The following is a 17876-nucleotide window of genomic DNA, read 5'->3' on the forward strand; positions in this document are numbered from 1 at the left end:
TCCCGGCAATATAGATAAAATACCCCCCAAAAAAATGGCGTGGATGTCCCCCCCCAAAAAATCCATACCAGGCCCTTCAGGTCTGGTATGGATATTAAGGGGAACCGTGCACCAAATTTTTTTTTAAAAATGGCATGGGGGTCCCTCAGGCACTATATACTCTAAACAACAGTGTTTATACTATACAGCCTGCCCTATATACTCTGCAGAAAACTGGGCTTAGGTGTTGGTGGTACCAGAACACTGTAAGCCCTCACAGTTACTCTTGCTGGGTGCAGGAACAGGCCCTGCTGTGAAATATTATATCAAAAATTGTAATTACATGCCCCTGTTAAACAGGGACACAAATATTGGGCCTTGGGTGGTGGTGGTGGTTGTGCCACAACACTGTAACCCCTCACAGATACTCTTGTTGGGCGCAGGAACGGGCCCTGTTGTGAAATATTAGATCAAAATTGTAATTACATTCCCCTGTTAGGGGCAGAAAAATTGGGCCTTGGGTGGTGGTGGTGGCGGTGCCCTAAACCAAAAATATTGTTGGAAGCTAGCATCATCAAGACTGAGAAGGGATAAGATAGTCAGCATAGGCAGTCTTCAAGGGATCCCACATTCATAGCAAATTCAATCAGTTACATCAGCATCAGGTGCTTGATAGCTGCTGATCCAAGACTGATTAATTTTTATGAATGTGAGCCTATCAACGGAGTCTGTGGACAGGCCACTCTTTAATCTGTTACAAACCCTCCAGCAGCACTGAATGTGCGTTCAGAAAGCACGCTGGATGCAGGACAGGCCCGTAGCTCAAGTACATATTGAGCAAGTTCTGGCCAGTGGTCCATCCTCAAGACCCAGTAACCCAGTGGATGCTCTGTTGGAAAGGTCTCCATGTCTGCTCTTGCCCCTAGATTTTCCTGCACCATATAATGCAGACTCTGGAGATGGTTGCTTGAACCGATCAGACCTTGGCGCTGAGGACTGAAAAATAGTTTAAAGGCATCGGTCAGGCGGCCACCTTCTCTTCCCCTGACTGAATGAAGCCTCAGCAACATGTTGTCCAGCACCAGGGAATGGTAACCTCCCAGGGTCTGGAAATGCATTGCACAAACCTTTCTTCAAGGCCTCCTGAAGATGTTTCATCCTCTGCTTCCTCTGCGAAGGCAGGATGAGTTCAGCAACCTTACCCTTGTAAAGTGGATCAGGAAGGGTTGCCAGCCAGTAATGATTCCTCTCCTTGATGCCACGAATCCTAGGGTCCTTTCGCAGGCTTTGCAGAATCAGGGAGGCCATGCAGCGTACGTTTGCAGAGGCATTCAATTCTGAGTCCTCTGGGTCACTGAGGATCATATGATCCGTAACTACCTCCTCCCAGCCACGTACAACTTCTTGGGTTTCTGGGGACTGAAAACCATCCCTTGAAGACTGCTGCTGAGTGTTATCCTCTACATCCATGCTGACACAATCCTCCTCCTCCTCTTCTTCTTCCTGTATGTTTGGCGGGCCCGCAGGAATGCTATCTGGATAAAGGGGGCCTTTAAAGGAAAGGAAGTCCTCCTCTTCCTCCCGCTGTTCTGCCTCAAGTGCCCTGTCCATGATTCCATAAAGTGTGTGCTCCAGCAGGAAGACTAGAGGGACAGTGTCATTGATACATGCATTGTCGTTGTTCACCATCCTTGTGGCCTCCTCAAATGGTGACAGGACAGTGCAAGCATCCTTGATCAGTAGCCACTGGCGTGGTGAAAAGAAGCCAAACTCCCCTGACCCTGTCCTGGTGCCATACTAGCACAGGTGTGTGCAGCTGCTGCAGCATTGCCATCGTTGAGTTCCACCTGGTGGGCATGTCACAAATGAGGCGGTTCTTGGGCAGGTTGCATTCTCTTTGAATGTCAGCCAGCCGAACACTGGTATTGTATGACCGGCAGAAATGACCACAGACTTTTCTGGCCTACCTCAGGAGATCCTGTAAGCCTGGGTACCTGCTCAAGAACCGCTGCACCACCAAGAAGCACTGCACCACCAAACATGGAACATGGGTCAAGTGTCCCTGTCAGAGGGCGGAGAGAAGGTTGGTGACATTGTCGCATACAACTATTCCTGGCTGAAGCTGGCGTGGCGTCAACCACCTCTAAGCCTGCCCCTGCAGAACTGACAGAGTCTCTGCCCCAATGTGGCCCCTGTCCCCTAGGCAGACCAACTCAAGCACCGCATGGCATCTTTTAGCCTGACTGCTTGGAGGAGGGAGTGCAGGAGAGAGCTGTAGCAGAATCATCACTAGCATTTTGGAGGCATGGTGGTGGAACAAGCTCCAACAACACTAAACCCTGTCCTGCATCCTTCCCAGCTGCCAGCAGAGTTACCCAGTGTGCTGTGAAGGAACGGTAACGTCCCTGCCCATGCCTGCTGGACCATGAGTCAGTGGTAATATGAACCTTACTGCTGAACGCCCTGTCCAACGAGGCCAAAACATGCCTTCCACATGCAGGTAGAGAGCTGGAATGGCCTTCCTGAAAAGAAATGGCGTTTTGGAACCTGCCACTGAGGTACAGCTCATTCCACAAATTCACGAAAGGGAGCAGAGTCTACCAGCTGAAAAGGCAGCAGTTGCAGTGCTAGCAATTTGGCCAAGCTAGCATTTAGACGCTGAGCATGTGGATGGCTGGGACCAAATTTCTTTTTACGGTTCAGCAACTGGGGTGGGCAAATTTGCCTGCTAAAATCAGTTGGGAGTGTACTGCTAGCAGATTGGCTGCAAGTACTTGGGAAACCTATTGCTATACCTTCATTCCTCTCAGTGCAGGTTTTTGAGAGGACTGGAGGTATAGTAGGGTTGGAGATGCCAGATGAGGAGCAAGGAGAAGTCTGCCTTTTTCTTTGATGTGGGTCTTTCAAGTGCTGTTGCCAACGGAACTGCATGACAGGTCGTCATATGTCTGGTCAAGCATGTAGTGCCCAAGCGGCTGCTGTTCTGGCCATGCTTGATCCGCTTCAGACATAGGTTGCAAACAGCAACTGTGCGATCTGCTGAACACGTGTCGAAAAAGGCCCACACCAAGGAACTTTTAAAAGTCAGCGGGGAGTCAGCAGCGCCCTGCACATGCGGAGCTCTGTGGTGTGATGCAATAGGGTGGCTGCCCTTAAGCTGCCCCCTAGAGGACATCCTGCCTCACTGGAGCTGTTCCTCCTCCTTGGAGCAAACTGGGGAAACATGCCTGCCAGTTTCTTGTCCTTCTGTGGCACCCCATCTCCCTAGGCTCACATTACTCCCTTCCATAACCTGGGAACTAACATCGGAGCCGTCAAATCACTGCGCATCCTCCAGCAGCATGTACCCGACACTGGTCGAATAATTCTGGGGACTCTTCTGTGCATTATGGTGGGGCTATGGAAGAAGTGACTGTGGACAAGGAGCAGGTGGAATATACTGCTTTGGCAGCTGCGTTGGAAGGCAAACTACTCTTTGTTATTTATGGCTTTGTTATCCACTCCACCAACTCTTCTGCATGTTGTGGCGCAATAACACGGCCAGCAGCAGAAAAAAAGGACACGCGTGCCCCACGGTCACCTGCAGAGGATGCACCATGTCCACGACCACCACTGTTGACTGTAGATACAGAGGCTGCTTGCCCTCTTTTAGTGGCCTGTGAGCGTCTGCCTCTCCTTGGTGGCCTTCCAGACATGATATATTTTTTATTTTGCAACACCACACTACACTATATTAGATACTGTGTACACTGCCTGAAGTGTATTAGAAAGTGTACACACTGTATTAGATACTATGTACACCGCCTGCACTGTATTCCAAACTGTACTATGGCTGCACTGTATTGTATACTGTGTACACCATCTGAAGTGTAGTAGAAACTGTGCACACTGTATTAGATACTGTGTACACCACCAAAAAAGTAGTAGAAACTATACACACTGTATTAGATACCGTGTACACCACCTGAAGTGTATTAGAAACAGTACACCACCGAATGCACTGTAGATATAGGCTACACTGGATGCAGAGTATACAGTATCTCAAAAAAGTGAGTACACCCCTCACATTTTTTAAAAATATTTTGTTCTATCTTTTCATGTGACAACACTGAAGAAATGACACTTTGTTACAATGTAAAGTAGTGAGTGTACAGCACCTGTTTTTAGCCAGCAAGAGAAGGGGGAGAGGAAACAAAGGCAATATAAAAAGTTATTTTGTTGAGCCAAAAAGAAGTGTGTAGAAAAAATGCTACATGAGATATTAGGACCATATTACTCCAAGGGAGAAATGTATTCCTCAGAAGAAGGTGAAAATGCAGACTGATGTTCACAAAGTATTTTACTTGAACATGAGTCTGCATTTTCACCTTCTTCTAAGAAATACATTTCTTTGTTTCCTCTCCCCCTTCTCTTGCTGGCTAAAAACAGGTGTAGTCACTAACCACTTGGATAATTGGTGGTATCAATTAAATATGTTAATTTTCTGTGACACTAACCCGATAGGCCAATTATGTAGAGATGGAATTTGCATACGTGAGTATATATATATTTTGCCATATCTGTTTCAAACTAGCTACAACTAAGGCTATTGCCGAAACGTGTCAGCTTATTGTTTTATTGTCACTCTGATGTACCAATAAACGACACTTCAAGGATTACAGTTCTGCTGGCTCTTCTTACTACTGTTAAATGTGCCCAGGTGCATGCTTGTGCACAAATATGTGCACATGCAAACACCTGTTAATGAACATGGCTCAATTTAATTCTGTACTTGTGCACATGTATGCACCTGGGCACAGTATGCCTTTCCTGACACAGTAACTCAATTTTGAATGTCTCCCCAAAAGGGCTGAACCAAGAATATGTGAAATAAGGGCCTCTTGTGTGGCTGCACCTCCAGCTTACTGAGGGGACTGAGTAAAAGATTCTGTGTAGGAGTCCAGGCACTGAGTACAATCTATTCATTAGTTTATACAGGGTTTTCTTGATTCTGCTAGATACAGATGATTTTAAGACAAAGTAACTTAGTAAAACTGAGATCCCATTTATAGGGATGTTAGAAAAGGAAGTTCAAAGTCATCTGCAGGATGTGTAAGAAGACTATATGCAGTGGACAAGGTATAATGGAAAGGGTCCACAGAGTTTTTCAAAGGACATCTATAGGTGTAGGTGGTTAGGTAGGTGATATTAGAAAAAAAGTGACTGAGTTGCATAGCCTTCCAGAATTTCAAAGATGGGTCATGCATCACTCTAATGTCTGAAATAGATTTCCTTTTCCTGAAAGAAAGAAAATGTTTTAGTCTAAATTGGTTAAAGCTTAAGAATTGTTTTGAACCTGGGATCGTGTAGGCCCAACTTTAAAACAGGTGACCCTATTGCTGGAGCCACTTTTCATGTACGCCACGCCTTATGGATTTTTCCGGAGCCACGCCTACAAACGAATGCCCCGCCCCCTAATTATTGTACAACTCCGCCTACAGCCAAAAAAGTGTCCCACATATTTTTTTTTCAATGTTGGCAACTATGTTAATTCCATATTCTATCCAATTCTAAGCAAAAACTTTTGGCCTGAGATAAACTTTATTATTTCATCTTAATAATAGCTCCATATTTAATGTATTTATATACCTATCAAATTATTATATATGTGATAATTCAGGACAATCATGTGCATAGGTTACTGAAGTAAAACATAGTGAACAATACTTTTTTACCATATTAAGCCTTGTGTGTTTTTTTTTGCAGATGTTACTCATCCTTCGGAATCCAAAAGATACAGCGGTGTCTTTCTATCATTTCTCAAACAAGAATCCTGTGCTTCCGACATATGAATCTTGGGACTTGTTCTTCAAGGATTTTATAACTGGAAATGGTACTGACTGGATAGGTTTAAAAATACAGTTTAACCGCTTGCAGACCAGCTGCCGCAGTTGTGCTGCGGCAACATGGCTCGGCTGTGCGAATCGCCATTATGTTACGTCGCTCCCTCTGGTGGCCACTAGGGGTGAGCACGCGCGCCCGCAACTCGCCCCTGGAGCCGATGCGAGTGCCTGGTGGTCTCGATGACTGCTGGGCTCATGCGCTTGTTCGTAACACGGCGAGAGCCGGGATCTCTGTGTGTAAAGAAAAAATGGAAAAAAAAAACCGCGCTACATCATGTGAATAAACAATCATATGTAAAGGTTTGAAAAATGTGTAGTAAACCTGAACAAATGATAAAAAGTGAAAAGCAGCAACTCTAATTATATGACACCATATATTACCAAAATGTAGAAACACGAGTGTCGCGCTAAAAAATTAAATAAATAAATAAAGTGAAGTGATCATAGCAAGAAAAAGCAGCTGTGACTTGAAATTGGCATCAATACTTGTCTGCTAGATCTTCGGATCATCACATGGTTGGGACCGAATCAAATGGGAAATAGACCGTGTAACAAAGATAAAAACTCCGATAGTGTAAAACCTTATGAGTTTAATAAATCGCATAAAAAAACACACTTACACAGACGTTTCAAAAGATAAGCCTTAAGTCCGGTCAGACTCGGACAGACCCGTCCTCTTGGAATATGAGCAGTGACTAGAGGTGACGTCAGCGCGGCGTCCTGCGCCACCCTGCGCATTTTGTAATAAGATTACGTCATCCAGGGGCACTGCTTCACCTCCCTAAGTACTATAGAAACGCAACCAAGCCTCGCTTTTTTGCTGTGTATTCTGATAATGATCCACTAGATGTCACCACTCATTATCACACCAGTAGCCCCATAGTTGGTTATATTCAACTTCCGTTTTTTTAGACTGACCAAATCTTTTACAGTTGTAAATTGTTATTTTGGTTGGTGGGTTAGATTGTCTATCAGGATCTATCTGAGTGGTCAGCTCTACCCAACACTATAGAGGGTCTTATTTTGATACTTTGTCGGGAACATTAACATATCTGTCACGGGTGGGGCGGCATTAACCAATTACGTATTTTTAATTTCAATTTTTATTTTCCTCCATTGTTACCTCTGCTGTAGATTACGGGTAGGATGGACTATTATTGTTTATCACTGGATGATTAGCATTTTATTTCATCTTTATCTGGTGAGACCCTACTATACGTTAGTCCATTCAATCTCTGCGAGGGTCACCGTGATATGGATTCTGTTTTGTTTCCGGTTTATCCTTAACAGAGGCATTCTTTTAGTGCTCCATTCGTTTTTATTCATACGTGCGATGTCCGTATGATGTTTTTTCCGATGTGGACGTTTTTTTTCCTTTTGTTTTTATATATATTTTTATATATTCTGATTATTTAACATTATGCAGAGCTAATTGCTTCCTAGGCTTGCGTTCCATTCTGAGAGAGGCTGTCTGTCTATTGATTGACCGGGGCTCAAAGCGAGGCTTGGTTGCATTGCTATAGTACTTAGGGAGGTGACACAGTGCGCCGCCCGTGCCCCTGGATGACGTAATCTTATTACGAAATGCGTAGGGCAGAGCAGGACGACGCGCTGACGTCACCTCCAGTCACTGCTCATATTCCAAGAGGATGGGTCTGTCCGAGTCTGTGCGGCCGCCTGACCGGACTTAAGACTTATCTTTTGAAACGTCTGTGTAAGTGTGTTTTTTTATGCGATTTATTAAACTCATAAGGTTTTACACTATCGGAGTTTTTATCTTTGTTACACGGTCTACTTCCCATTTGATTCGGTCCCAACCATGTGATGATCCGAAGATCTAGCAGACTAGTATTGATGCCAATTTCAAGTCACAGCTGCTTTTGCTTGCTATGATCCTCTGTGGTGGGGGATGATGGTTTTCTGGTAAGGAGTTACCCCTTCTATCTTTCAGTGGTGGATCACATTTCTTCACAGAGTGGATCAAGATCGTCTTATGTGGACTCTGTTGTTCTGTTTCAGCACGGGGGGTTATTATTAGACGCCACTACTCATAGAGACTATATTTATAGCATTTATTTTGTGCATGCGAATTAGCCTATTCATCATATATGGTTCACATATTCACCACTTCACTTTATTCATTTATTTAATTTTCTAGCGCAACTCTCGTGTTTCTACACTCTGTGTGTAAACACAGAGATCCCGGTTCTCTGAGGGGAGAAGTGACAGATCGTCTGTTCATACAAAGTATGAACAGTGATCTGTCATCTCCCCTAGTCAGTCCCCTCCACCCTTCTGTTAGAACACACACTAGGGAAGACAATTAACCCCTTGATCGCCCCTAGTGTTAACCCCTTCACTGCCAGTGACATTTTTACAGCAATCAATGCATTTTTATAGCACTGATCACTGTATTAATGCTAATGGTCCCAAAAATGTGTCAAAATTGTCCGATGTGTCCGCCATAATGTCGCATTCATGATAAAAATCGCAGAACGCTGCCATTATTAGTAAAAAAAATTTAAAAAAAATAAAAATGTTATAAATCTACCCCCTATTTTGTAGACACTATAACTTTTGCTCTAACCAATCAATATACGCGTATTGCAATTTTTTTACCAAAAATATGTAGAAGAATACATATTGGCCTAAACTGAGGAAAAAAATAGGTTTTTTTAATATATTTTTGGGGGATATTTATTATAGCGAAAAGTAAAAAATAACGCGTTTTTTCCCAAATTGTCGCTCTTTTTTGTTTATAGCGCAAAAAATAAAAACTGCAGAGGTGATCAAATACCACCTAAAGAAAGCTCTATTTGTCGGGAAAAAAAAAGACGTCAATTTTGTTCATGTGTATTGTTGCACAACCGCGCAATTGTCAATTAAAGCGACGCAGTGCCAAATCTCAAAAAGTGCTCTGGTCAAGAAGGGGGTAAAAACTTCCAGGCTGAAGCAGTTAAAAAAAAAGGCAGACAAAACAAATAAATACATTCAATACACTTTTCTTGTTGTCTACTTGTGTACATATTTTTAGATGAACAACTGCATCGTGCTCCCTATACATTGAAAAATGTTGGCATTACTTAAGTTTATAATGCTATTAAATATTTATCAAAGGGAATATATAGTGAGAGGATATAGCATAATAAGCTGCTTTCAGTTGAATGTGAAAACCTTTACCTGTTAATTGCCAGTTGGTTCTAAAGCTAAACCTACAGGTAGAATACCAAAAAGCTTTAATGTAGGAGGCAGTGGGGTTGATTTTACTAAAGGATTAGATATGTTGACTTTCAAAGTGAATGTTCACTTATTCCAGTGCAGGAGCGGCCAGCTGTTGCTGAACTAAAAGTCCCATCATGGCTCTGCCTCTGGGAGTAACTGCCAGTCTTCCCATTATGCCTCTGGGATTCATGCTTGTAATTGGCAGTTTTTCAATGCCCATGCAGTTACAAAACAGTTGCAGGGCCACAGTTGTCTGCCCCTGGTATTGAATTAGGTGAAATAAAGTGAAAGTTCACTTTTCAAAGAACACGTCGTGTGCAAGAAAGATAAGAAAATGGATTTGTGCTTGCACATGAATGGATGATTGAAGTCAGTACAACTTCACCTCATTCTCCAAGCTAAGGGCAGTTTCTTTGAAAAGTGAATTTTCACTTAGCTTAATAAATGAAATAAAGTTGTACTGGCTTCATCCAATCATTTGCAAGCAAAAATCCTGTTTTTAATTTTCCTTGCCCATTAATGGGTAATCTTTGAAAGTGATTTTCACTCATCTGATGTGCTTAGATATCTAAAAATTTACATTTTTTTTTACAGAAAGTAAGCATGCTTTGCTCTATTAGTAAACAATTGTTACTATCAATCTTTTATGGTATTGTAACTGTTACATATTGTCTTTTATTTTAGTAATCTATGGATCGTACTTTGATTATACTCTTCAGTGGGAGAAACATATTGATGATGGGACTATCCTAGTACTTACATTTGAAGACATGAAAGCGGTTAGTGTTTGCCCTACAGTCTATAGTAATACCAAAAACGTCTATTGTTCGCAGTAACGCTGCTACTTTGCACCTAAATATGAATACTGGATTTGTCTGGTATATTTGTGTACAGAATCAATACATCTATAGAAGATATTAAAATGGCTTACAGATTTAATTAGGAATGTATTCCATCAAAACAATGCATTCAGCTTTTGGCTAGCATTTGAAGTTCAGTTGGTACAAGGATACAACCAACAGTCCATGTCTTTGTGGTTCTTCAGCATGATTTAAGACCCCACAAATGTCTTTGCTCTGACTGGTTCCACACCCAAAAATGCAAAAGACAATATATAATTATCATTTTTTTCTCTTTTTTTTTTTGTCTAAAGGACCTCACAAAAGCACTGAGAAAAATAAATGACTTCTATGGCTTAGCTCTGAAGGATGAGCAAATCAAGTTGGTACAAGAAAAAACAACCTTTTTTTCTATGAAGGAGAAATCCAGTAACACACATGGAGATCTTGGGAATGTTTTCTTCAGAAAAGGTAAAATATTAAAACGGATTTATCCTGTGTTGTACAAACAAACATGAAGATCTTGGGAATGTTTTCTTCAAAAAAGGTAAAATATTAAAACGGTTTTATCCTGTGTTGTACAAAAAAATAAGACAGATCTAAATCCATTATTTTGGGTTTGAGTTACAAAAATAATAACAGACTAAATCTGTTCACTTCAGCCACCCAATCATATGCAAAGCAAAATTATTTGTATTCTGAAAATTTGTATATCTCCATGGATTATTTTCTTTTCTTTTTCAAAATAAATTGAATTATTGGTAGACAGTGTTTTTCTGTTTACTGTGTTCATTAGAAATAGTATATTGAGAGCTTGTTTTCACAACCAAATTTAACCACTTCAATACTGGGCACTTTCACCCCTTCCTGCCCAGGCCAATTTTCAGCTTTCAGAGTTGTAGCACTTTGAATGACATTTGCGAGGTCATGCAACAGTGTACTCATTAAATTTTTTTTAAACATAAAGAGCTTTCTTTTGGTGGCATTTAACCACTCAGCCCCGGAAGGATTTTCCCCCTTAATGACCAGGCAATTTTTTGCGATACGGAACTGCGTCGCTTTAACTGACAATTGCGCGGTCGTGCAATGCTGTACCCAAACAAAATTGACGTCCTTTTTTTCCCACAAATAGAGCTTTCTTTTGGTGGTATTTGATCACCTCTGCAATTTTGTGCTATAAATAAAATAACCAAAAAAAGAGCGACAATTTTGAAAAAAAAACACAATATTTTTTACTTTTTGCTATAATAAATATCATGAAATTAAAAAAGGAAAAACAATATGCCATTATGCATTCTTGGCATTAGTATTCTTTTACATATTTTTGGTAAAAAAAAACCCCGCAAAAAATCGCAAAAAAAAGTATATTGATTCGTTTACGCAAAAGTTATAGCGTCTACAAAATAGGGGTTAGATTTATGGCATTTTTATTATTATTTTTTTACTAGTAATAGCGGCAATCTGTGATTTTTAGCTGGACTGCGACATTGCGGCGGACAAATCGGACACTTTTGACACTTTTTTTGGGACCATTGACATTTATACAGTGATCAGAGCTAAAAATAGCCACTGATTACTGTATAAATGTGACTGGCAGGTAAAGGGTTAACATTAGGGGCGATCAAGGGGTTAAGTGTGTCTTAGGGAGGTGTTTCCAACTGTAGGGGCAGTGTAGAGACTGGGAGTAGAGAGACATTGCTTTTTCCAATCTCTATAAACAGCAGATGTCTGTCTTCTCCCTGACAGAATGGGAGATCTCTCTCTTCTCTCTCTCTCTCTCTCCCTCCCTCTCTCCCTCACCCTCTCCCCCCCCTCTCTCTCTCTCTCTCTCTCCCTCTCCCTCACCCCCTTCTCTCTCTCTTTCTCTCTTTTTTTCTCTCTCTCTCTCTCTTTTTTCTCTGTCTCTCTCTCTCTTTTTCCCTAAACAAATGGAAAAAAAAGGTTTTCTTAGTTTGTTATCAAATTTTGCAAATACCGGTAAGTACTTTTTTCTAACTGTGGGGGCAGTGTAGTGACTGGGAGTAGAGAGACATTGCTGTTTCTAATCTCTAGAAACAGCAGATGTCTGTCTTCTCCCTGACAGAACGGGGGATCTCTCTCTCTCTTTCTCTCTCTCCCCCCCTCTCTCTCCTCTCTCTTCTCTCTCTCTCTCTCCCCTCTTCTCTCTCTCTTCTTTCTCTCTCTCTTTTTCTCTCTCTTCTCTCTTCTCTCTCTCTCTCTCTCTCTCTCTCTCCCCTTTTTTCCCTAAACAAATGAAAAAAAGGGTTTCTTAGTTTGTTATAACATTTTGCAAATAAGTACTTTTTCTTATTCACTAATGTGCACCGATGGAGCTGCATTGATTATCAGTGCCCTGATTATCAGTGTATATGTGCCCTGCCAGACTGGCTGGTTATCAGCTCTCCTTTCCTCAAGCACTGACAGCACATGAGAAAAGGAATGCCAATAACTGTCAAATTTGTTTACATGTGATCAGCTGTGATTGGACACAGCTGATCACATGGTAAAGGGCCACTATGATTGACCCCTTACCTTGATCTGTGATCAGCTGTGTCCAAAGGACACAGCGGTCACAGAACATGCCCAATGCGTGCCCCAGGGGGTGCGTGATAGGCGTGTTCTGGCAGGATGTCCATGGAAGCCCTCCTAGAACAAGAGAGCCATGCTGTTGGCATATTTGGCTATGGCATGGTACAGAGGTGGTTAAATAATAAAGTATTTGGTTTACTGTATAGCAGAACATTGCCCTTTTTGTCGCTCATTTCAAACATTGTACAACTTGGTTGTGAAAGGTATCCTTGTAAAATGTATGGCGTCTGCAAATAATATTTCAAGTGACTATGCTGCAAGATAGTAAAAATATTCTAAAACATAACTGAACAAGCCAAACTGATCAGTGGTGTAAAATATGGTTACAATTCTGACTTGTTTAATTTAAGAAGCTCAAAGATGTATTCTGCAATGTATTTATTTTTTGTGAATTGTTTTTATAGGATTGCATTTTGATTCCAACTCATTAGTTATAATAACTATTTAGACTTTATTGCTTTTAAAGGAGAAGTAGGGGACTGGAAGAGTCTTTTTACCGAAGATCAGAGCAAGGAGGTGGATGCACATTTTGAAAAGTATCTTGCTGGAACAAAACTAGGAAATATGATAAACTATGAAAAATACTGCACTTTTTAATGTGATTTTAGTCTGGTACATTAGATCACTTTTCAAGTCTTATGTTTTTATGTGACTGTATTAAATAAAAGCCAGATTAAAGTATATATATATATATATATATATATATATATATATATTTTTTTTTTCCTATATAAAATGCAGTGGTTTGAAGCTTATTGGCATACAGTTGGTTGCACATGTTACTAAAAATAGAACACCTAATGCCAAATGCCAGTGCCCCCCAATGCTCTATGGTTTTTCCCCACTACTTTTGTGTTTTGTAGTGCTTTGTGTACCTTAGTGATTGAGGCGCAAAGTGATTCTACAATAACGCATTTATTTTTATGAATATAACATCTTTGATCAGATAAAATACCCACCACAAGTAAAAAGAAAAACGAATGTGGCTTTGTGAATTGAGACTTTGATGAGAAATTTTTAGTCTGTGCAAACATTAGGGCATGTTGAACTGCAGCTTCTATTAGTACAGCACTGACAGTGATTATAGCTTAAGGCGAAACATCACAATTAGTAAACAAAAGTTTCGGTTCCGATTAATGGTAAAACACCCTACTGAATAGGCACCACATCCCTGAAAATGGTTATAAATGGCAAAGATAATGAAGGGATTTTGGCGGTGCAAATAGACTGAACATAAAAAAATTAAAAAAAACAAATTTTTAATTAAACCATTAAAAAACATACAATTTGTACATAATTCATAAAATCACAATATCGATATAGTTACAGTGGTCAAGTAGAGCATGAGTGTATATTTATTTTGGAAGATGATATAGTTGCATACTAGCCCAAGTATGGGCTGGTATGCAACTATATCATCTTCCAAAATAAATATACACTCATGCTCTACTTGACCACTGTAACTATATCGATATTGTGATTTTATGAATTATGTACAAATTGTATGTTTTTTAATGGTTTAATTAAAAATTTTTATTTTTTTATTTTTCTATGTTCAGTCTATTTGCACCGTCAAAATCCCTTCATTTTCTTTGGCATTTATCACAATTAGTAAGTAGTCAGTTTGAAAAGGGGCACAAGGAAAGTCCTACAGCAATATCTAGAAAAAAACACCCATATATTTAAAAAGCCAGTTGGGGGTTTAAATTTAAAGTGCAGTTCCACCCAAAAGTGGAACTTCCGCTTATCTGATTCCTCCCCAGGTACCCTGTCCCCACTTCTGTTGGACCTTTCCGCGGTGAGGTACGTAGGAAATCCAGCCTACTCCTCCTCCCTCCTCTTTCCCCTGCTGTCGGGCCAGTAAGAGAGCACAGCACGCATCGCGCATGCACAGTAGGTACCCGGTTGTGAAGCTGCAAGACTTCACTTCCGGGTTCCCTTACTGGCAATGGTGGTGGCAGCACCAGACAGCTGATGTAAACATGGCTGAGGTGCCGACAACGCTGGATTTCAGGACAGGTAAGTGTCCTATTATTAAAAGTCAACAGCTACAGTATATAGGTAGCTGCTGACTTTTAATTTTTGGAGGGGAAGGCCAGAACACCGCTTTAAAACAAGCACAACACTTTGCTCTGAAGTGAAAAACACATACACTGTATACAGCATGTAGCATCTAAAAGAAAGCTGATTGTTGTGAAAAGGGGAACTGGAGGCTTTTATATCAGTAATCAAGGAAAACTACACTTATAAACTTACTTACAATTACATAAATAAAGGAGAGGGCACTCAAAAGCCACATCCGTAATATAGGGGGAGAAGAAAAGGGGGTACTACTGAAGGTACTACCAAATGTCGGACTTTATAGGCCAGGAAACAATGGAGAAGGGAATATTACGAATAAATCATCACATTTATTTAAAAAATACAAAATATACATATAATAAATGGAAAGAGTAAAAAACATCATACATATGCATTTATGCAATTTGTACAGTGAGCCCTTGTTTGTCTATACGTTTCGCCATTAGGCTTCTTCAAGACACGGCCAAGGTTCAAAGACGTAACAGATAAGAGAACAAAATCTCACTATCTTGAGTTGGAGTATATTGTTGTATATACCCACAGCCTGGAATAGGCAATGGGTTTTCAAAACTCAAAGTAATAAATAAATCTTAAATTTTAAAACAGAGGCAGAAGTAGCCTTGACTCCGAACATAAGTGAGGCCAGCAGAGCAATATTATACAATATGTATCAAAGCAGCAGACCCTTTTTGGGATTATGCATTGTTCATGGCTAGTAGAGCCTGAAAAGACATGCTGTGCATGGAGGATATATTAAGGAAAGCGTGCCCCTGGGCGACAGTCGAACGCTGTACAACTCTGCTGGCCTCACTTATGTTCGGAGTCAAGGCTACTTCTGCCCCTGTTCACAAAATTTAAGATTTATATATTACTTCGAGTTTTGAAAACCCATCGCCTATTCCAGGCTGTGGGTATATACAATATACTCCAACTCAAGATAGTGGGATTTTGTTCTCTTATCTGTTACGTCTTTGAACCTTGGTCGTGTCCTGAAAAAGCCTCATGGCGAAACGCGCAGATGCACAAGGGCTCACTGTACAAATTGCATAAATGCATATTATTATATGTATATTTTGTATTTTTTCAATAAATGTGATGATTTATTCATAATATTCCCTTCTCCATTGTTTCCTGGCCTATAAAGTCCGACATTTGGTAATACCTTCAGTAGTACCCCCTTTTCTTCTCCCTACTTACAATTACAAAATACACAAACTTTTACCCAGCCAACTCAGCAACTGGTAACCAGAGTTGGAGACTAATGTTGGAAAATGTCTGCTCGATCCGCGCATACAACCAATGGGCTGCAGTGCTGTTCAGTGTATTCTGACGGTAAGAGAGTCCTGCTTTCAGGATACAATGACACAGCGGGGAGGATTTCCCCATCCACCTCAAATGTGTGGGCGGGGGAAACTTGCCAGGTGTACATGCTCCCTAATGGCTGGGACACATTCATGTGCCATCAACATTATGGTGGCACCATGACTTAGAAATGAGCCGTACACCCCGGTGTCTTTGTATCATAACCTGAAGCTGTCATACAGGTGCCTCTTGGTCCCATGATACATACACCTGATCCCATGATGCAACATTTTGAAGGAGACACCACATTACAGTGTTCCGTTCCACGAGTCCAGCTAGACTCCGCCACCCATCTCCCAGTGACAGAGCGGGGCCCGCCAGAAACCAGTGCAGACCCCATGCATGCGCATAATTAACTCTTCTGTATCATATAGCTAGATGCCTAGGATCTCCGCCACGCAGATCTGGTCCTGGTTGCTGTGGCACTTACTGCTTGGGAGGTAGGCTATGAACCACTCCCCACACTATACATGAGACCCACCAACCTTGCCAGTACCACTCTCCCACTATCTGGCTGTCATATAATCCTCTTGTACTGGTTGCCTCCAGAAGAGCTCACCAAGTGAAAAAGCCAGGCAAACAAGTTAACCCTTTCTCTCCCTGCCGGGCAGTAGCTAGCTAGAATTTTCCAACCTGCTTACAAATGTGTGGATGGGAAAATTGGCTCCATTTTTTTCGTCCTGCTAGCTGGCTGAACGGAAAAAAAAAAATAATGTATGGTCAGCTTTACTGTGGCAAAGTCATATAACAATTAACACTCAATACCACCTGCATTGGATCTGGATTAGGTTTATTTAACAAAGAACACAAGGTTTACTTATGAAATTACCATTTTATTTCAGTATAGGGACCACCCAGGGTGAATTCTACACAAAGTTCCATTTTGTATAAAACTGGCTCTAGCTTTAGCTTCTTTGCAGTGTCCTGTCACTGCTGTCCTTCTAGCCTCATACTATGTAACATGGTGCAAACTCAAATTAGTAAAAAGGGCAAATATTTAAAAAGTACAATTTGGCCTCTTGCTATTCTAGGGCTCGGTTCACACCTGTGCGTTTTATGTGTGTTTTAGGTGTGATGTGTTAAAAAAAATCCTGAGGCGCATGGCTTAGCTGCACAGCTGAATGGCTGCTTAACTGCTCTGTCCCAGAGGGTGATAATCAGCAGCTTTACAGCACAGTAGACCGCTGCGCATCGCGCCTGATACACCCACCAGCACTGGGGACTACTAAGGCTATGTTCCCAGAAATATATATATATAAGAAATATAAGCCCCCAGTCCCGCGCAAGCTGACAGAGTTCTTCTCCCAACTGGCAATGGAGTCCCAAGATGGATCCGACCCTGGGGACACAGCACGCTCGCCGCTCCCTTCCCTGCTGCCTGACTGCTCTCCACAAGCCCTTATGGAGGAATCCTCACTCAGGGAACAGCTCTGCTCATTTCCCCAGATTGCTGACAGGCACAAGAGAGCTGCTGACTTGTCAGCTCACTCCCCTCAAGGCTCCAATAAAGTCAGGAGGGGGATGATCTGGGTTCCCTGACCTCTGTCCCAGCTACCAGCAACCCAGTCTCTGAACACTTCTTAAAATCAATGCTCTGAACTTGCCACAAACATATACAGGCAGAATTCCGTTCCTCAGTTTCTCAAGTTCATAGTAGAATAGATCATGTGGAAGAGCGTACTGATCAACTTGAAAGGCAGATGGAGTAAGTTACACTTGTTATTAAGGAACTGGTCGATGCACATTCTGGTCATGCAGAAGAGATCCAATACCTAAAAGCCAAAGTTGAAGATCTGGAAGATCGTTCCAGATGGAATAATATCAAATTCAGGGGTATACCTGAAATGGTTAAAAATTCTGATCTAGTCCCATTTCTCCAGCAGATTTTCCTTAAACTCATCCCATTTCTGTCCCCATCTGA

General features: G+C 41.4%; 1 protein-coding gene across 1 annotated transcript in view; it reads left to right on the forward strand.

Annotated features, from left to right (window-relative positions):
* LOC141140517 (sulfotransferase 6B1-like) overlaps window positions 1-13194 on the forward strand; it is a 30165-nt gene extending 16971 nt beyond the window's left edge. Inside the window, exons 4-7 of the mRNA XM_073627798.1 lie at window positions 5725-5851; window positions 9768-9862; window positions 10237-10393; window positions 12978-13194. Coding sequence (XP_073483899.1) covers window positions 5725-5851; window positions 9768-9862; window positions 10237-10393; window positions 12978-13108 — 510 coding nt within the window. The 3' untranslated portion in view covers window positions 13109-13194. The remainder of the gene's footprint in view (window positions 1-5724; window positions 5852-9767; window positions 9863-10236; window positions 10394-12977) is intronic.
* The last annotated feature ends 4682 nt before the right edge of the window (window positions 13195-17876 follow it).

The sequence above is a fragment of the Aquarana catesbeiana genome, linkage group LG04 (assembly GCF_042186555.1).
Source record: "Aquarana catesbeiana isolate 2022-GZ linkage group LG04, ASM4218655v1, whole genome shotgun sequence".
In the NCBI taxonomy this organism is placed as follows: domain Eukaryota; kingdom Metazoa; phylum Chordata; class Amphibia; order Anura; family Ranidae; genus Aquarana; species Aquarana catesbeiana.